General features: G+C 40.9%; 1 protein-coding gene across 1 annotated transcript in view; it reads left to right on the top strand.

The window, feature by feature from the left end:
• itpr2 (inositol 1,4,5-trisphosphate receptor, type 2) overlaps nt 1-15,106 on the top strand; it is a 59,801-nt gene extending 44,695 nt beyond the window's left edge. The window contains exons 50-57 of the mRNA XM_005943697.3: nt 80-244; nt 324-507; nt 2,195-2,281; nt 3,253-3,374; nt 3,489-3,654; nt 3,747-3,907; nt 12,705-12,866; nt 14,383-15,106. Of these exons, the coding sequence (XP_005943759.1) occupies nt 80-244; nt 324-507; nt 2,195-2,281; nt 3,253-3,374; nt 3,489-3,654; nt 3,747-3,907; nt 12,705-12,866; nt 14,383-14,463 (1,128 nt within the window). The 3' untranslated portion in view covers nt 14,464-15,106. The remainder of the gene's footprint in view (nt 1-79; nt 245-323; nt 508-2,194; nt 2,282-3,252; nt 3,375-3,488; nt 3,655-3,746; nt 3,908-12,704; nt 12,867-14,382) is intronic.
• The last annotated feature ends 927 nt before the right edge of the window (nt 15,107-16,033 follow it).

Raw genomic sequence — 16,033 nt, 5'->3', positions numbered from 1 at the left:
AAAGGCTTGTTTTTGAAGAATGTGTCTGTTCTTGCCTCTTCACACGTACGAGTTTTTTTTGTTTTTATTCCATTTTCAGCTTTTCAACAAGTTGGTGTTTCTTGTAAGTTTTGTGGGGAACCAAGGGACGTTCACTCGAGGCTACAAAGCAGTCGTGATGGACGTGCTCTTTATCTACCATTTGTTGTATGCCATCATCTGCGTCCTGGGCCTCTTTGTTCATGAGTTCTTCTACAGCCTTTTGGTAAGAGAGCTCGTTTGATTTGTGACAGTGTTCTCCGAATGTTTGCTGATGGCTCACAGATAACGATCTCCTTTTGCAGCTTTCCGACCTGGTGATTCGAGAGGAGACGCTGCTCAATGTGATAAAGAGTGTGACGAGAAATGGCCGCTCCATTTTTTTGACAGCGGTTCTGGCCGTTTTTCTCGTTTACTTTTTCTCCATCATCGGCTTCCTCTTCCTCAAAGACGACTTCCGCATGGAGGTGGACCGCCTTCCTTCACCAGGTCAGAAACTTTAACTTTTAAAGTACACTAAGTCATTACTGTCATTACAGGTCTTCTCCCTGTCGTAAATCCCTTGGGCTTTAAGCTATCCTTTGATATTGCCATTTGAAAATAAGGCTTCAAAAATGCTGCCTATGTTTATCACCAGTCTAGTGTGATATTTAAAACAAACTACACCAAATAGTGACAGTTTCACTTCCACTTTTATGAGGAAAGCAGAAAAAACACTGAGTGAGACATGGGTGGTGTTTAACATCTTCAGATGTAACTGCAAGAAATGTGATGCAATAGAAATCAGTTGCAAGAATGCCACATCTATTTTAGTCATAGTACTTATACCTGACCTTTCCAATGAATGTGTCATACTTAAAAACCTTTAAAAATGCACTGATGGCTCCATGTTTAAACAATTAAATAAATAATCATTTCTACAATGTAAAAAAAGATCAAATCTTCTAGTAGTATGTGCAGTAATTGCATATCTGGTGATATGTATTATCTCTCTTAACTTCATTTCAAGTCTATACTGTGTAAGGAGGAAAAGGAAAGTTTTGTTCATTCTCCAGACTGGATTGTAGTTGTGCTTTGCGCTCTCTCCCAGTATATTTTTCTGTTATCTTTCATGAAAGTTATCCTTAGTTGAACTGAAACAAGTTTGCTCTTCTTTTTTAATCTTTTCCAGCCATGAACATCTGTGATTTGTTAGTGAGCTGTGTTTTCGTTTTCTGAATTTGTGTAAATCATAGAACGTAATGTACAAAGTTGTTCACATTTTGGAGTTGCTGGATGCTAGTTGATCCAGCGAGTTCATTTTTTCCCTTCACTTTTGATCTGATCTATAATTTCTTAATTACAATGATCAAATCAGCATTTTCTTGTGTATAATCTCCCCATAGAAATTGTCGACCATCTAGAGTAAGCCATATATATATATATTTATATACCCAGACACATGTTTTGAAAACACTGTGGAGAGTGTGGGTAGTGTTAATGAGCTCCAGCACCCACGGTCAGGAAGACATCCTGCTAGCACATGTGCACCTGTTGCATAACCTGGTGGCCGCGCCATCCTGTGTTTTACTGAATAGAGCACAGCAGACACAGCCGAGCAGTGGTGGGTTATGTAACCAGCTGGGCTCACGCCTCTCTGTATGTTAGCTGAAGGCTGAGTGGAGATACGACGTGAGGGAGCTTCATCAGAACTGGGGAGCACCCTTTACACTCTTCTGCCAACTTAGAGCTGTGACCCCTGCTCCCCTGTCCCGCCAACTTGTCGTCTTCTTCTCCTTCCTAAACCTCCTGTCACCTGCCCTCAGTTCTCCAGACTATCACTGTAAAAAGCTCTTTTGGTGACACTCTGGTCCAGATGCACAGTTCTTTCTTCTGCCTGTCTGCCCAAGCAGATCACGCTCAGGCGGTGCGGCTCCTCTGCTGCTCGGGGCTTTGCCGATGTGCAAATGATTTGCTCAGGTTTTTTCAGCAACACTTCACCGCCCACCCAGCAGCTGCTGCCTCAGTTTACATAATGTCTGACTATATCTTTCTTGCTGATTTCTACCAGCGCTGATGAGAATTAGCGGGAAGAAGGTTTAATGCGGGAGCATAATTTAATCGTCACCTTTCATATGGAAATTTTTAGTGCTGTTGTCACTGACGCAAACTTCCCATGTTTTTGTTGTTCTTGTAGGAAAAGGGGATTTATTGAGCAACAGCGAGGTTGCAGGCTCATGTTTGAATGAGAGATGCCCTGCTTCTACACCCACATCTGTTCCTGGTAGGTTTTGGGGTAAAATTAAACTGAATACGTCCTACCCATGGTGGAAGTCACGGAGAGGATAAGTTTTAAGATTTTGTGTTTTGACTGGGGTGGTGGGCGTGTATGTGACCTTTCCAGCAGTAATCACTTCCTGAAAGGTTACTAACACACATACTGAGACATAAGCACGTACGCATGCACACACACTGAGTTTGTGCACACAAAGAAACTTGATGAGGCAGGGCGGGTGACTCCTACTCCTGTTTGTTCTCCTTCGTCTCCACGGATCACCTGCGCCATAAGGGCACACACGTGATCTCAGCCACATCCTTCACCTCTTCTTTCTCCTCAGCAGTCATGCTGTGCGTGGCTTTATTCATTTACAGTAGGAGTTGGAGGTGTTTTATTATCAGTCACTTGTCAGCGTCAGCTGAGTCACACTTATCTGAATTAGGTCAAATTGTTTTGGAATGTTGTTTTCATTTCATGAACTAAAATCTTCTTCAACTCTTCTAGCTCAGTTTAATAAAATTAAGACTAATATAAAAATAAGCCTTGCGACAGACTGGCAACCTGTCCAGGGTGTACCCCGCCTCTCGCCCTATGACAGCTGGGATAGGCTCCAGCGCCCCCCGCGACCCTGAAAAGGATAAGCGGAAGAGAATGGATGGATGGATGGATAAAAATAAATATTCTCACTGTGAGATTAATAAAAACAATCTATCAAATGAGCAGAATGTAATGATGGAAAAGGGAAGCACCTTTTAAGAAGAACTTTTAAAGAACAACAGTATTGCGTGTCAGTCCAATCTTGTGTAATTTCATACCAGATGTAACACAAATTTAAAGGTGCACATTTATCCGATTAGACACCAAAGGTCCTCTTGATAAAATCTCCCTTTTTATAGGTTTTCTATCTCTCTCTCTCTCTCTCTCTCTCTCTCCATTTCTTCCATCACATGTTTTTCTCTGTGTTTTCGTCTTGTTAGGTGAAGATGATGGGACCGAGCGGGTGTGCGACACTCTGCTCATGTGTATAATCACTGTATTGAACCAGGGCCTGCGTAATGGAGGTGGTGTGGGAGATATTCTCAGGAGACCCTCCAAAGAGGTAGGACAAGCCGAAAACGAATACAGGGAATACAGAAAAATGGCATTTTCTCATTGTGTGTTCTGTCTGAAGAAAAACCTGAAATAAAATTCTGCGTTTCTTCCATATTTCCAGGAGCCACTATTTGCAGCTCGAGTGGTTTACGACCTTCTGTTTTTCTTTGTTGTCATCATCATCGTTCTCAACCTCATCTTTGGTGTTATCATTGACACCTTTGCAGACCTGAGGAGTGAGAAACAGGGGAAGGAAGAAATCCTCAAAACCAGTTGTTTCATCTGTGGTGTGTACAGACAGCTTCGTGGTATAGCTAGCATGCCTATGATAGACAAAATGGTCTAAGGTAGAATTCATAACAGAGCTAATGTCTTGCAGGGTTGGAAAGAGACAAATTTGATAACAAAACGGTGTCCTTTGAGGAGCATATCAAGTCTGAACACAACATGTGGCACTACCTTTACTTCATGGTTCTGGTGAGAGTGAAGGATCCAACCGAGTACACTGGTCCTGAGAGCTACGTAAACAAAATGATTGCAGTAAGTAGGCCAAATATATACACACGGGAAATTGTTACAGTGTATCTTTGTAATGCAGATTTATGTTCTTTAAATGTGACCCATTATGCTCATTTACACATCCATATTTTTATTCTCAGAATCTACTAAAACAGTTATTATTCTTATTTATATTATGCTGGGCTTTGGTGCAGTGTGTCAGTTCACCCACTTTATAAAACAAACTTTTTAAGTGTGCTTAAAAAAGCTTGACTGAAAGCTTCTCGTAAAAAGAAGATTTGAGCAGCAAGCGGTTGGGGCTGCCGTGCTCACAGCCGGCGCTCTGTGTCTGAGATGACGATGCTAAGCGGACACACTCTGATCTTTTACAGTGACGAGTAGAAAAAACGGAGCCCCTCAGAGGGATCATTTCTACTCGTCCTCATATGCTAACCTTATCTGAAACTTTGGCCAGCTTTAATATGAACACGCACAATTAATTACACTTTGCTAGTACTGTGTTGGACCCTCTATTGCCTTCAGAACTGCCTTGATTCTTATTGCATAAATTCAAAAGGATGCTGGAGACATTGCTTAGAGATTTTGGTCCATATTGACATGATAGCACTGCACATTTACTGCGGATTTGTTGGCCCTATTGGTTTGAAATCTGGTGACTGTGGAGGCTGTCTGAGTACAGTGTCATGTGCAAGAAACCAGTTTGAGATGATTTAAGCTTTACCATTAACATGTCGAGTTATCGTGTCTGGAAGCGGCCGTCAGAAGGTGGGCAGACTGTGCTCATAAAGGGATGGTCATGGTCAACAACTGTACTCGGTTAGGCTTTGGTGTTTAGGGTTACATTAGTGTTTAAACCATTCTTAGTTGGTACTAAAGGGTTCAAAGTGTGCCAAGAAAACATCCTCACACCATTACACCACCACCGGAAGCCTGAATGGATGATATAATGCAGGATGGATCCATGTTTTTTTTTTCTGTGTGTGAGTGTGAGCAGATTTCTCTAAAATACTCAGACCAATCTGTATGGCACCAATAACCATGCCATGCTCAGTCACTTATATCAGCTTTCTTCCTCTTTCTGATATTCAGTTTAAACGTGTTGTCTTGAACACATCTACATGCTTGAATGTACTGAATTGCTGCCATGTGATTGGCTGCTTGTTAATCAGCCATTTTTCGGATGTACCTAACAAAGTGGCCACTTAGTGTATACGCGCACACACACAGTAAGTCAAAGCGTAATAGATCCACTTTAACAGGTACATCTCACAAGTTGTTGTCTGATCAAAATAGCTTAACTCTCTTTATACAGATCACGTTTAAGAGACATACAGCAGCGTAAAGATTTAGGAATTTGAGACTGCACATTTTTAAGGTGGTACATAAACACACCCAAGCCTCCTTATTATTCCAGGAACATATGGACAAACAAACACATTCATTTCACCCCCTAATTCATATTTTGTTGGCAAGCTGCACCAAGCAGATGAGCATACAGATGTCTTCGTGTTAGAGCCTTAAAGATGCACAGCCTCTTTAGTTAGCAGACTTGCACAGTGTGCTATAGAAGCGTGATCCTCTACAGCAGACGAGTGATCAAAAAATGAGACTGAGCCTCTAGGACTGTGCCAGGCATCCCAATTTATTCTCCTTTCCCCTCACTGCTGGAGAGAGATGGGGTTCTATACTCAGGTAGTCCTCACCATACTGAGCTCCTAACCTGCAGGGACACAGTGTGGTTAAATAGTAATTAAACCCAGTCCAGGCCTATTATCATCAATGTACCAACTTGCCGCACTGACACACAGACAAGAAGTTGAAGGATGTAAGGGCAACTAAAGGTGTTGCTGTTAGGTTAATGGATTCAAATGAAGCCTTGGAGCACAATGGCACATTTTGTGATTAACATTCAGCCGTGATGGGCATAAGAATGGTGGCATTATAATGAACAATTTGCATAACAAACAGGTGATAGACGTTGAATTAATATGCATCAGCAGGTCTTCCAACAGGTCGGTTCTCTGATGCCAGGCCAAGGTATTGCTGGGTGATGATGCAATGATGAGTCAGGAATTTACAAACCCAGTTTAAAAAAAAAAAAAGTGAGGACATTGTGTAAATTCTACTTAAAAACAAAATCTCAGAAACCCTTAATTTATTGTCAACAGAAAATGGAAAACATATCAAATGTTTAGGCTAAGAAAATGCACCATTTGAAGAAACACGAGCCAATTTTGAATTTGCACGCACACAGCAACCTTTTTCTTTTAACAAGAGCCTGTGAAGATTTAGGAACTGAGGAGACTGGGTGCTGGAATTTTCGGAGAGGAACGCTGTCCCATTCCTGTCTGATACTGGATTCTAACGGCTCAACAGTCCTGGGCCGTCTGTCGTATTTCTCTTTTCATGACACACCAAATGTTTTCAAGGCAGGCAGGCCAGCCCAGCACCTGGCTCTTCTACTATGAAGCCATGCTGTTTCAATGGCTACAGTATGTTTTCTTGCTGAAATATGCAAAAATATGTAAGGCTTTTTCTGACAACAACATCATCTGCATCTGTTCCTCTTAAATCTGTATGCTGTATGCCTTTCAGTATTGATGGTGCCTTTGCAGATGTGCAAGCTGACAATTCCATAGGCACTAATGCACCCCCGTACCATCAGATGGTCCTGCTCTCTTTAAAAAGAATTTCAAATATCGATCTGTCCGATCACAGAACACAGTTTTCCACTTTACATCAGACGATTTTAAATGAGCTTTGGCCCAGAGAAGGCAACAGAATTTCTGGATCATGTTTGCATTTGGCTTCTTCTTTTTTCTTTAACCTGCATTTGTGGATGACACCATGAACTAAAGCATTTCTGAGGCTGTACAGTGATTTCCTTGACAGTTTAGGCCTGTTTTCAGTGCACTGACACCAGAGGGCCTAAAGATCACAGGAATCCAGACGTTTACACAGAGATTATGAAAAAACATTTGATTGTAGGTCATGAGATGTTCAAAATCGTTACAATTTTACATTCAGGAACATTATTCTGAAACTGTTCCACAGTTTTTAGATGCAGTTTTTTTGCACATTGGTGAACCTTTACCGATCTTTACTTCTGAGAAGTTCAGCTGCATGTTGTTCCACCCCTTTCTACTTAGTACCACTTTCTATTCCAGCATCTTGTTGCCTCTATCCGAACTTTGAGACATGTTGCTGCCATAAAATTCAGAATGAGATAATATTAATGTTATTGTGAATAAATTGATTTGTAAAGAATAACCTTTTTTTTTTTTTAAATGAACTTCTAACTTCTTTTGGGTTTTACATATTAACACCTCTTAAGTGTTGCAGAACCCACACAGTCACATGCGCACGCACGTGGACAACTAAACAAACAGCCTGTTGCGTACAGTTTGTTTGTGCAGCGCTTGTGTGCTTTACTGCAATCTTTCATATAAAATCCTACCACCATGTCAGAATAAATATAAAGAGGTTGTGCTGTACTCAGAGTGCAGGTGGTGCAGGTTTCACCTACGTGCAGGTTGCACAGGGAACTGAAAGCAGAGTTTTACATTTTTAAAATCTCCAGAAATAGTTTTTCTGTCTGATGCATTCAGCTTCTGACATTCATTAAGTTTAAGTTTGGTATATGTTTAGGGTATTAGTTGTTTGCTTACTTTACCTTAACTTCAGCTTTTTAACTAGTCTTATTTTGGATTTATTTTTTTGAACAGAAGATACATAAGTTGTGTGAGCATATACCAGACAGTAAGGCTCTAATCAAAAAATACAATAAACTGCTCTGCTAGGCCATAATGGGACTCATGTTTCAGACTGTACTGCCTTGATTAGGATTCCTGTTTTTTTTTTGTTTTTCTCATTGTTGCTTTCTTGTTTTTTAAACAAGTCTGTCTCTTTGCTGCCCCGTCATCTTAAAATGTTGTATTAAATTGCTCCACTTGCTCACACATAGCAACTTAGTCTTGATAAGAGAAAGCGTCGGTGTTTTGACGTAAGCTGTAAAAGAGCAGCTGAATTAGAGAGAAGTGCTAGTCCATGCTGCAGATGTCTGCAGCAACTTGCACCGTTTGTGTTCTCCACATCCCAACACAGAGTTGTGCTTGATGTGATGTTCAGGTAGAAATACTGCTGGTGCCAGTTCACTGATTGGATCTTTTTGTTTTTTTAACTCTATTCTCCGCTACTTCACTACAGTTTTAGGGTAACACTGGCAGCAGCTGCTGTATGAACTAAACTGCCCTCCCAGTCATGGAACAGAGCTGTAACCTGATGACCTCAAACACACATGCATGCAGGCACACACAAGCAGCTCCTGACTAATGATTTCATCTGGTAGGATAAAGTGTTGTGGTGCAAAGCAAAAAAAAAAAAAAGAAGAATAAAAGTAGGATCTTGTTACACTGTGACTGTTCTGACGGTGTTGTGCATGTGGATGTGAGTCAGTGTGCGGGTGTTTGTGTGTAAAATTATGACAGCGACTACAGGCCCAGCAAGTACTGCAGCAGCCACAGCGTTACATAACCCATCTCAAGTGGCCTGCTAATAGCTCAGCCCTGCCTGGCACGTGCTCCCCTGTCCCTTTCTTTTTTTTCCTCTCTCTCTGTCTCCCTCTCTCTCTCTCTCACACACACGTACACACACGTACACACACGTACACATGTACACAGTCACTGTCACATCATGAACCCTTTATTTCTGATATAACACACATGCAACGCATTGCCTTTACTAAAAGAAGCAAACGAAGGGCCGGCATTTGTGATGTAAACTGAGGACAGAGGTTAGAATTTGCTTAATGAGATGAAAGTACTGCTGTGGTTTTTTGTTAAATGTCCCAGTCAAGAACGTGTGTGTGTGCGTGTGTGTGTGTGTGTCAGTGATATGTGTATGCTTGTCTGGTGCACTGTTGTGTGCTGTGTCATTGTATACTTTGACACTCTTCTGTGGCTGCTGATCACAAGGACGTGTTGTGCAGCTACGTCATTCAGGCTGAACTCCATTATTTTAACCTCACTGAGCTTGACTAACCTCAAAGTCAAGCGTGTAGGGTGGAGGACCCATGGAGTTGTGACACATAATACAAAAAACATATTTCATAGCACTTTAATAATTATGTGCTGCATACTTAACTGATAATTAAAGTAAAGCAAGTAAAATCATTACTGCACAGATACTTTAAATTAAAAATACATTTTGAGAAAGATGCTTTTAGCTAACCAGCGACTCTCAACTACTAATTTTACCCAGTAGGCTGCACTGTTTTAATGAATATGTCCTTTTATTGTACTGTATGTATATAAATGTCTGTTTCCATGCTTACAGCATGTCTAATACCTTCAGATATGTCAGGAAGTTTAATGAATCCTGTAGAATTACATGGATAGCATTATTGTTCATGAATTAAACCTATGATTTAAGCCTGGGTTTTTAAAAAGAAAACAACAACAACAACGACACAGTGGTTGGAACCTGGAGCGTTGATGATATTTGATTATACAGTGTTTGTCTTTGGTGACATCTAAGGTTGTTCCCACACTTTTATATCAGTACCCTGACTTTTCTGGAGTATATTACAGATTGTATGTACAGTATGTACCCGTACGGGATGAAATAAACGCACACTGGTCTGGTGACGGCAGCAGAGTGAGAAGCACATGAATGTCTGTAAATTCACGCTCAGTTATGTGTTTAAATTGATCATGAAGCGACACTAAAGCCTGACTCATTGAGACAGTGCAGCATAGCCCACAGTGGATTACTGTACAGTCTAATAAAGAGCAACAAGACATTGGTGGGATTTAGATTCTATGCAGTCACTGTTTAACTTTAACTCTTTAATTAAACAATGCTTCAGGCAACATGAGGGACTTCACATACAAAATGATATTATGTTCACATTTTTGAGTTATTTTTTTATCCGGCTGTTAAGAGTGAGCTTTAGATAGTCCTCAGATGTTGGAGCTTTGTCTCTGAGCTCTCACAGCCTTTGCTGTGTGTTTTTTTTTCCTTTTTTAATTTTATGTCCCCTGTGATGCCAGAAGCCTAAATCAGAAAAGATCTTCAGTCAAGCTCTTATAGAATGACTTAATTCATACTTTACAGCACTGAGTAGTGAACAGACTGTTCTGGTTAAAAGAAAAAACAGGAATAGAAAACAAAGTACAGTAAAGGAGTGAAAGGACCCTTTTATTTACAGAGTGATCTGACTCAGATATCTGCAAAATGGCCAATGGAGCAAACTGTAACCTGACAACTTAAACTGACCTGCTAACAATGATTCAGATAAGTGATGTTACTTAAAGTGGCTATCGCCTCTCATTTAAAATAAAAGCTGACATTCTGCGAAGAGGGTCTGCTTATGTGACAGCACAACTAAATGGCACCTAATCATAAATCTACTTCAGTGAAAGAGACCCAACCTTGTTTTAAACCCAGTTTTAGTAATATGTGTACTTGATCATATTTCTCCACTTCCATTCTTCACCAGGCCCCTTTTTTCTCTGTTTCTAACCCTCAGATGAGGCGTTTTGATTTTATATAATAACACCAGTTAAATGTGATAATTTTAATACTTCATGTTGGCGTCAGCTAAAGCCTAGCAAAATGCTAAAAATGCAAAGTTTATAACATCACTGGCCACTTCATTAGGTACAATTGTTCTGATCTGTATAATGTAAGTTAAGCTATTTCCTTTAGAAAACGGCTTGTTTGATGCATCTCTTAAAGTGGATATATTATGCTTTTACTTACTGTGTGTGTGTGTGTGTACACACTCAGTGGCCACTTTGTTAGCTACACCTTTTCAGCTGCTTGCTAAATATCCAGTGAGCAATTAGACATGCAGACATGGCCAAGACAACCTGCCGAAGTTCAAACTGAGCATCAGAATGAGGAAGAAAGGTGATTTTAGTGACTTTGAACATGGAATTATTTTTGGTGCCAAACAGGCTGGTCTGAGTATTTCACAAAATAATGATCTATTGGGATTTTCCCACCAAACCATCTGTAAAGTAATATGCTAAGATTGTTTGTTCTTTAGTTGAAAATGCCTTATTATTGCCAGAGATTAGAGGAGAATGGTAGACTGCTTTGAGCTGATATGAAGGTAGCAGTAACTCAAATAACCCATCAACAAACCAAGGTATGCAGAAGAGCATCTCTGAGCCTGAACCTTGAAGCAGAAAGGCTACGACAGCTGAAGACCACACCGGGTGCCACTCCTGTCAGAATTGGAAAAGAAAATTGGGACCAAAGTTCACAGTAGCTTTGGTTTCTTCATCATGACAATTAGTCTGCTGCACCTGGATGGCTTTCACAGTTGCCAGATCTGAATCCAATAGAACACCTTTTGGGATGTGGTAAAATTCTCATCATGGATGAGTGGCCAACAAATCTGCACCAACTGTGTGATGCTGTCATTCCAATATGCTAGCAAGGTAAAACTAATAGTCTCTGGTGAGTGCATGTGCATGCTAAACCGAAATTACTTTGAAGGTTCACTTATGATTTGGGTAACGAAGTAACCCAGAGTTTCTCATGTATTCCCAGTGCTATTATTATGATTTCAGTCTATATAGTAGAAATTTGTATTTTGTCAATTGTCAAATTCACAACAGTTTTTCAGTGTTTGAATGTTAAAAATCTGACACTGCGAGCATATATAAAACTGATATGAACAGTTTCTGAGAGTTTCCATTTGTATTGTTGATGAGGAATGGACAAAGCAGTAAACTCACGATACGAATGTTTCACCTAGCAGAGTGGTTAAACCGATCACATGAGGAAATGCAAACAAATAACCGACACGCTCCACATCCCTGTCCACCCTCAGACGGCATGCCCTCTTCTTTGTCCTCAGCGTCTCGCACTCTGATCGGTCTTTCTATCCCTGCGGTTTATTCTTATATAAGAGAAGGTGGGAGAATACCTCACTCCTCCTACCAGACTTAACGTGGTGCCAGTCAAATCCCACTCTCAGCACCTTTTAAGTAATTTTTATCAGAAGAACTGGCTAAAGAATATTACATAAGATAAGCCGATGGCAGTCTGTCGCTGTGAAACCTATCTCACTTTCAGCGTTGCACAAGAGCCACGCGTGTTGTAAAACACACACGCTCGCTCACACCTTTCTGTGTACATATCCATGCAGTAGCAAATGAACAGCACACACACCCACACAGAGACAAACACAGTCACGCTTTACATAATTCTATAGGTTTGCATGCGCCTTGTTTTTTTTTTTTATACCGTTGCTGCAGAGTGTTTGCTCTGCTGCTGCTGCGCTGTTAGAAAAACAGAAAATAAACATCCGCGTTTTGCATGTGACCACACACGCGCGCGCGCATAAGTAACACTATACTCCCAGTTGTGTTCTTGATAGACGACAGTGACTCATCTCCTGTGTGCATCAACAGTGTGCTTATGGAGTGGGTGAGAATTGAAATGCCAGTTACTGTTCATTTAGTGTATTATTGCTATCTGCTGTATCCAAGAGACAGCAATGGTGCTTAAAAAAATTTACACTGTCAGGTGCAAAACGGAGAGCAGCTTCCATTCTGATGAAATGATTAATATTAAACCTCCACGCCTGTCTTCACTTACCACTACCTCTGTGTTTACTCTCCTCCTGCAGTCTGGCTTCAGCACTGTAATGCTCCTGACGTGTCTATGCAAATCTTGCATGTGTGCCAACATACTGTTGCTTCCATCTCTCTGACCTATTGAGTCAGCTTTATTTCAGGAGTTTATTCTTTTCACCTTTCTCTCCGTTTCTCATACATACCATCTCTCTCCCCCTTTCCTCCAGGAGAAGAACTTGGACTGGTTCCCTCGTATGAGAGCCATGTCTCTGGTGAGCAGCGAGGGAGACAACGAGCAAAATGAGATGCGGTCTCTGCAGGAGAAACTGGAGAACACTGCCAATCTGGTGGCTCAGCTCTCAGGCCAGCTGGCTGAGCTCAAAGAACAGGTAGAATGCTACTTCAGGCAATTTTCATGCTCTTGTGGAAAAGGTCTCTTCTGAGCATTGTGCTCTTTGTAACTGCTTAATAGCACAAAGTAAAACTGCGTCTTGTTCGGTAGCTGACTGCCACGCATGTGCTGTGAAGTCCACGTCACATGACTCCTCGTAACACCAACAGGGGAGGAGGTCACATAAAAGACATAGCTTTAGCAGAGTCCCTATGCTCTCAGTTTATTCATGCAGATGGATTCTGCTACTGAATGCAGCACGACAGGTGACTATCACGTCAGCAGTCGACACGACTGAGAGCCGCCAGTGAGCCTCTGGCTGTTTGGATGACTAGCACCGCTGCTGCAGTGTGACTGATCACTCTCATCACCTGCCTCCTCTGCATGTGATTCCAGTCACAGGCCTGTCCTTGTTCCTCTTCTGCCTAATGTGTGAAAACAGCTCCTTATGGGGCAGAATAACACTTCACTAAAAAAACAAAAACAACAAAAAAAGAGAACAGCTACTGTCGACCTCTGCAAGCAGTAAAGTTCAATATGTCTTTTATTACAGCGCGGTTGAACAAAGATGGCAAGGCATTATCTTTGAATCTGTTTTGCGTCAGCTGCAGGCGGACCTATTCTAATCTAAGTTTGCCGGTTCTATTCTGACTAATAAGGAATCATAGGGTTAGCATGAATACTACTCCACCTATATGGTAAACAGAAAGTGTAGTTTACGCCACAGGAGGTGAGTGTGTTTATGGAGGGTTAGGTGAGGCCCAACCACAGCTCTGCAGTCACAAGGGAGGTCTGCAGGTCTCACACCAGATATGAACTCAAGACTGTTTCTCACTGGGAGGAAAGTTCTCCTGCAGCTCCTCCTTCATTACAACCTTTTGCTGACCTCTGCACACTATCACAGCTGAGACTCTGTGTAGGTTTATGTGTGTCGCTACTTAGCAGTGTGGCTTTCTGCACAGCCTGCTTTTTTTTCGCCCCCTTTATTTTGCATATACAGTTTACGGCTCACAGAACCCATGGACCCCATTTGTGACGTCAACACTGGAAACCACTGTAAATGTGAACCAGCATTTCTGATTCATTTACACACACACACTTACTCTTATATATCCACTGTGCAGGTCACAGTTCTGCACACTCCCACACATGACTGTGTCCTCTAATGAAGTTTCCAAGGGACATTTTAGTTTCCAGTCATAACGGCAGTGTTGAACAAGGTTATTTTCATGCAGCCGTGCAGAAGATTACATCTCAGGCGATTTAAAATTGATAGAAGAATGTTGTAGAATAACTGTGCAACTTCTGAAATGACAAATTCAATGATTTTTGTCTAAACTAAAACAGTTTGTTCACTCTTGGAGGAGAAATCTACATGTACTGCAAGTTTATTCATATATGCATATATATAACTGTACTACTACATTAATGGCAAGAAACCAAGTTTCTGTGTGTGCTACATACAGAATATACAAACCTTACAGCTTTTGTTTTCCTCCCCTTCTCCTCAACAGATGACAGAACAGAGGAAGAACAAACAGAGGCTCGGATTCCTGGGTCCTCCTCAGCCCAATCATCACATTCCAACTCACTGAGCGCTGCTATTGGCTCACTATAAAGCCAGAGAGAAACGCAGACACATGAACTGCAGCCTTGAGAACAACACTTGTACTCAAATGTACACCTACAATTACTGATGTCAAAATTTGCAAGGGACCAGCAAGTGTTGATGCTTAATTTTAGACATAGTGCCTTTTCTGTGACACAAAGTGACACAAACACGGTCTTATTTGGAGACAGTGTGCCTTTTGTGCCCACTCAGCCATAAGGGCCCTTGTGTACAGAAAAACTGGTCTGTCAATGATTGACCAGGCACAGCACACACCTTCCAATGTAGTGATAGCGTGCCAGACAGAAGCTGAGGGAAATGTTAAGGTAGGTTAATGGTTAAGTGCTGTCAGGCCTGTGGACAGCTGTCTTGGCCTCTGCTCCACCACTGTCATAGTGCTGATCAGCCAGCCCCACAGAGGTCAATGATTGGCTCGCAGGCTTCCAGAGGAAGAGTGTGCACACTAAGATCAAGAATTTTACCTTTTTAGATTTTTGTTGGTATTTATGAGAAAATTGTTGGTTCATAACTGGACGAGTATTTTTGCATTTTGGGAAAAAAAAGACTCATGCTGCCTTACTCGTTAACTTTTATAAATGGAACATTGCAATTGCTGAAAGTGCACTTTTTTTAAAAAAAAAAAAAGGGTAAAAACCTTTAACTGCAAACAGTAACAGGTTGGTTTGAGGTATTATTATTATTATTATTATTTGAATGCTTTGTGTTCTGTTTAAATACGCATTCACCGCACCACTTCAGTTGCCTTTTACAGATTTCTATGTCATATATATAAATGTGAATAAACTTATTTCCTGTGCAAAACTTTCTTGATGGTCTTAAATCATATATTGATACATCTTGACTGAAGATGGTAAGCTCACAGTTTTTTGTTACGTTATGAACATCCTTGTGTTTATAGAGATGTAAGCTAATACTGTAATTTACTGTATCTGCTCTAACATCCATCTCCTACTGTTTTATAAAGTGTCTTTTAGTGTAAATAATTTTCACTAGTCCCTCGTGAAGTGCAGTTGAGAAGTCTGCAGTTATTTTAAAGTTGCACAGATGAACACCAGACTGTGGCGTACTCCATCACTCAATGTCCTGAGACACTGTTAGCTGAAAGGCAGTGTGTAGAAAAATGTTTCAACTCTCTAGTAAAGTTCAGTTCAAATCTTCTTGTTGGAAATAGATGAGTACTCACTGTGAGCCCCTGTACACCAGTCTTAACTTACTTGTGCTCGTCCATGAGGGGGATGCAAGATGTCACGTCTTCTTTTAGATGAGCTAATATTTCGGCTCAGTTTCATGACTGTTATGACAAATTTACTTCTTCCAGCTTTGCTACACCCCTTGTATTTAAAGGGGACTTATTATGTACATTTCAAGCCCAGTATTTTTATTCTTGTGCTGTACTTGAGTAGCTATGCGTGATTCAAATTACAAAATAATCTTTATTAATTTTGCTTATATCTAAGTATAGTGCGGCCCCTTGGTTCATCGTCTGTCTGTAACAAGCTGTTTTACTTACTTTGCCTTTTAATTAACTTTCCACT

The sequence above is a fragment of the Haplochromis burtoni genome, unplaced genomic scaffold (genome assembly GCF_018398535.1).
Source record: "Haplochromis burtoni strain Fernald_Lab_line unplaced genomic scaffold, NCSU_Asbu1 Contig_375, whole genome shotgun sequence".
NCBI classification, from domain to species: Eukaryota; Metazoa; Chordata; class Actinopteri; order Cichliformes; family Cichlidae; genus Haplochromis; species Haplochromis burtoni.
Note: the sequence above shows the minus strand (reverse complement) of the source record. Positions and strands in the feature narration are given on the sequence as shown.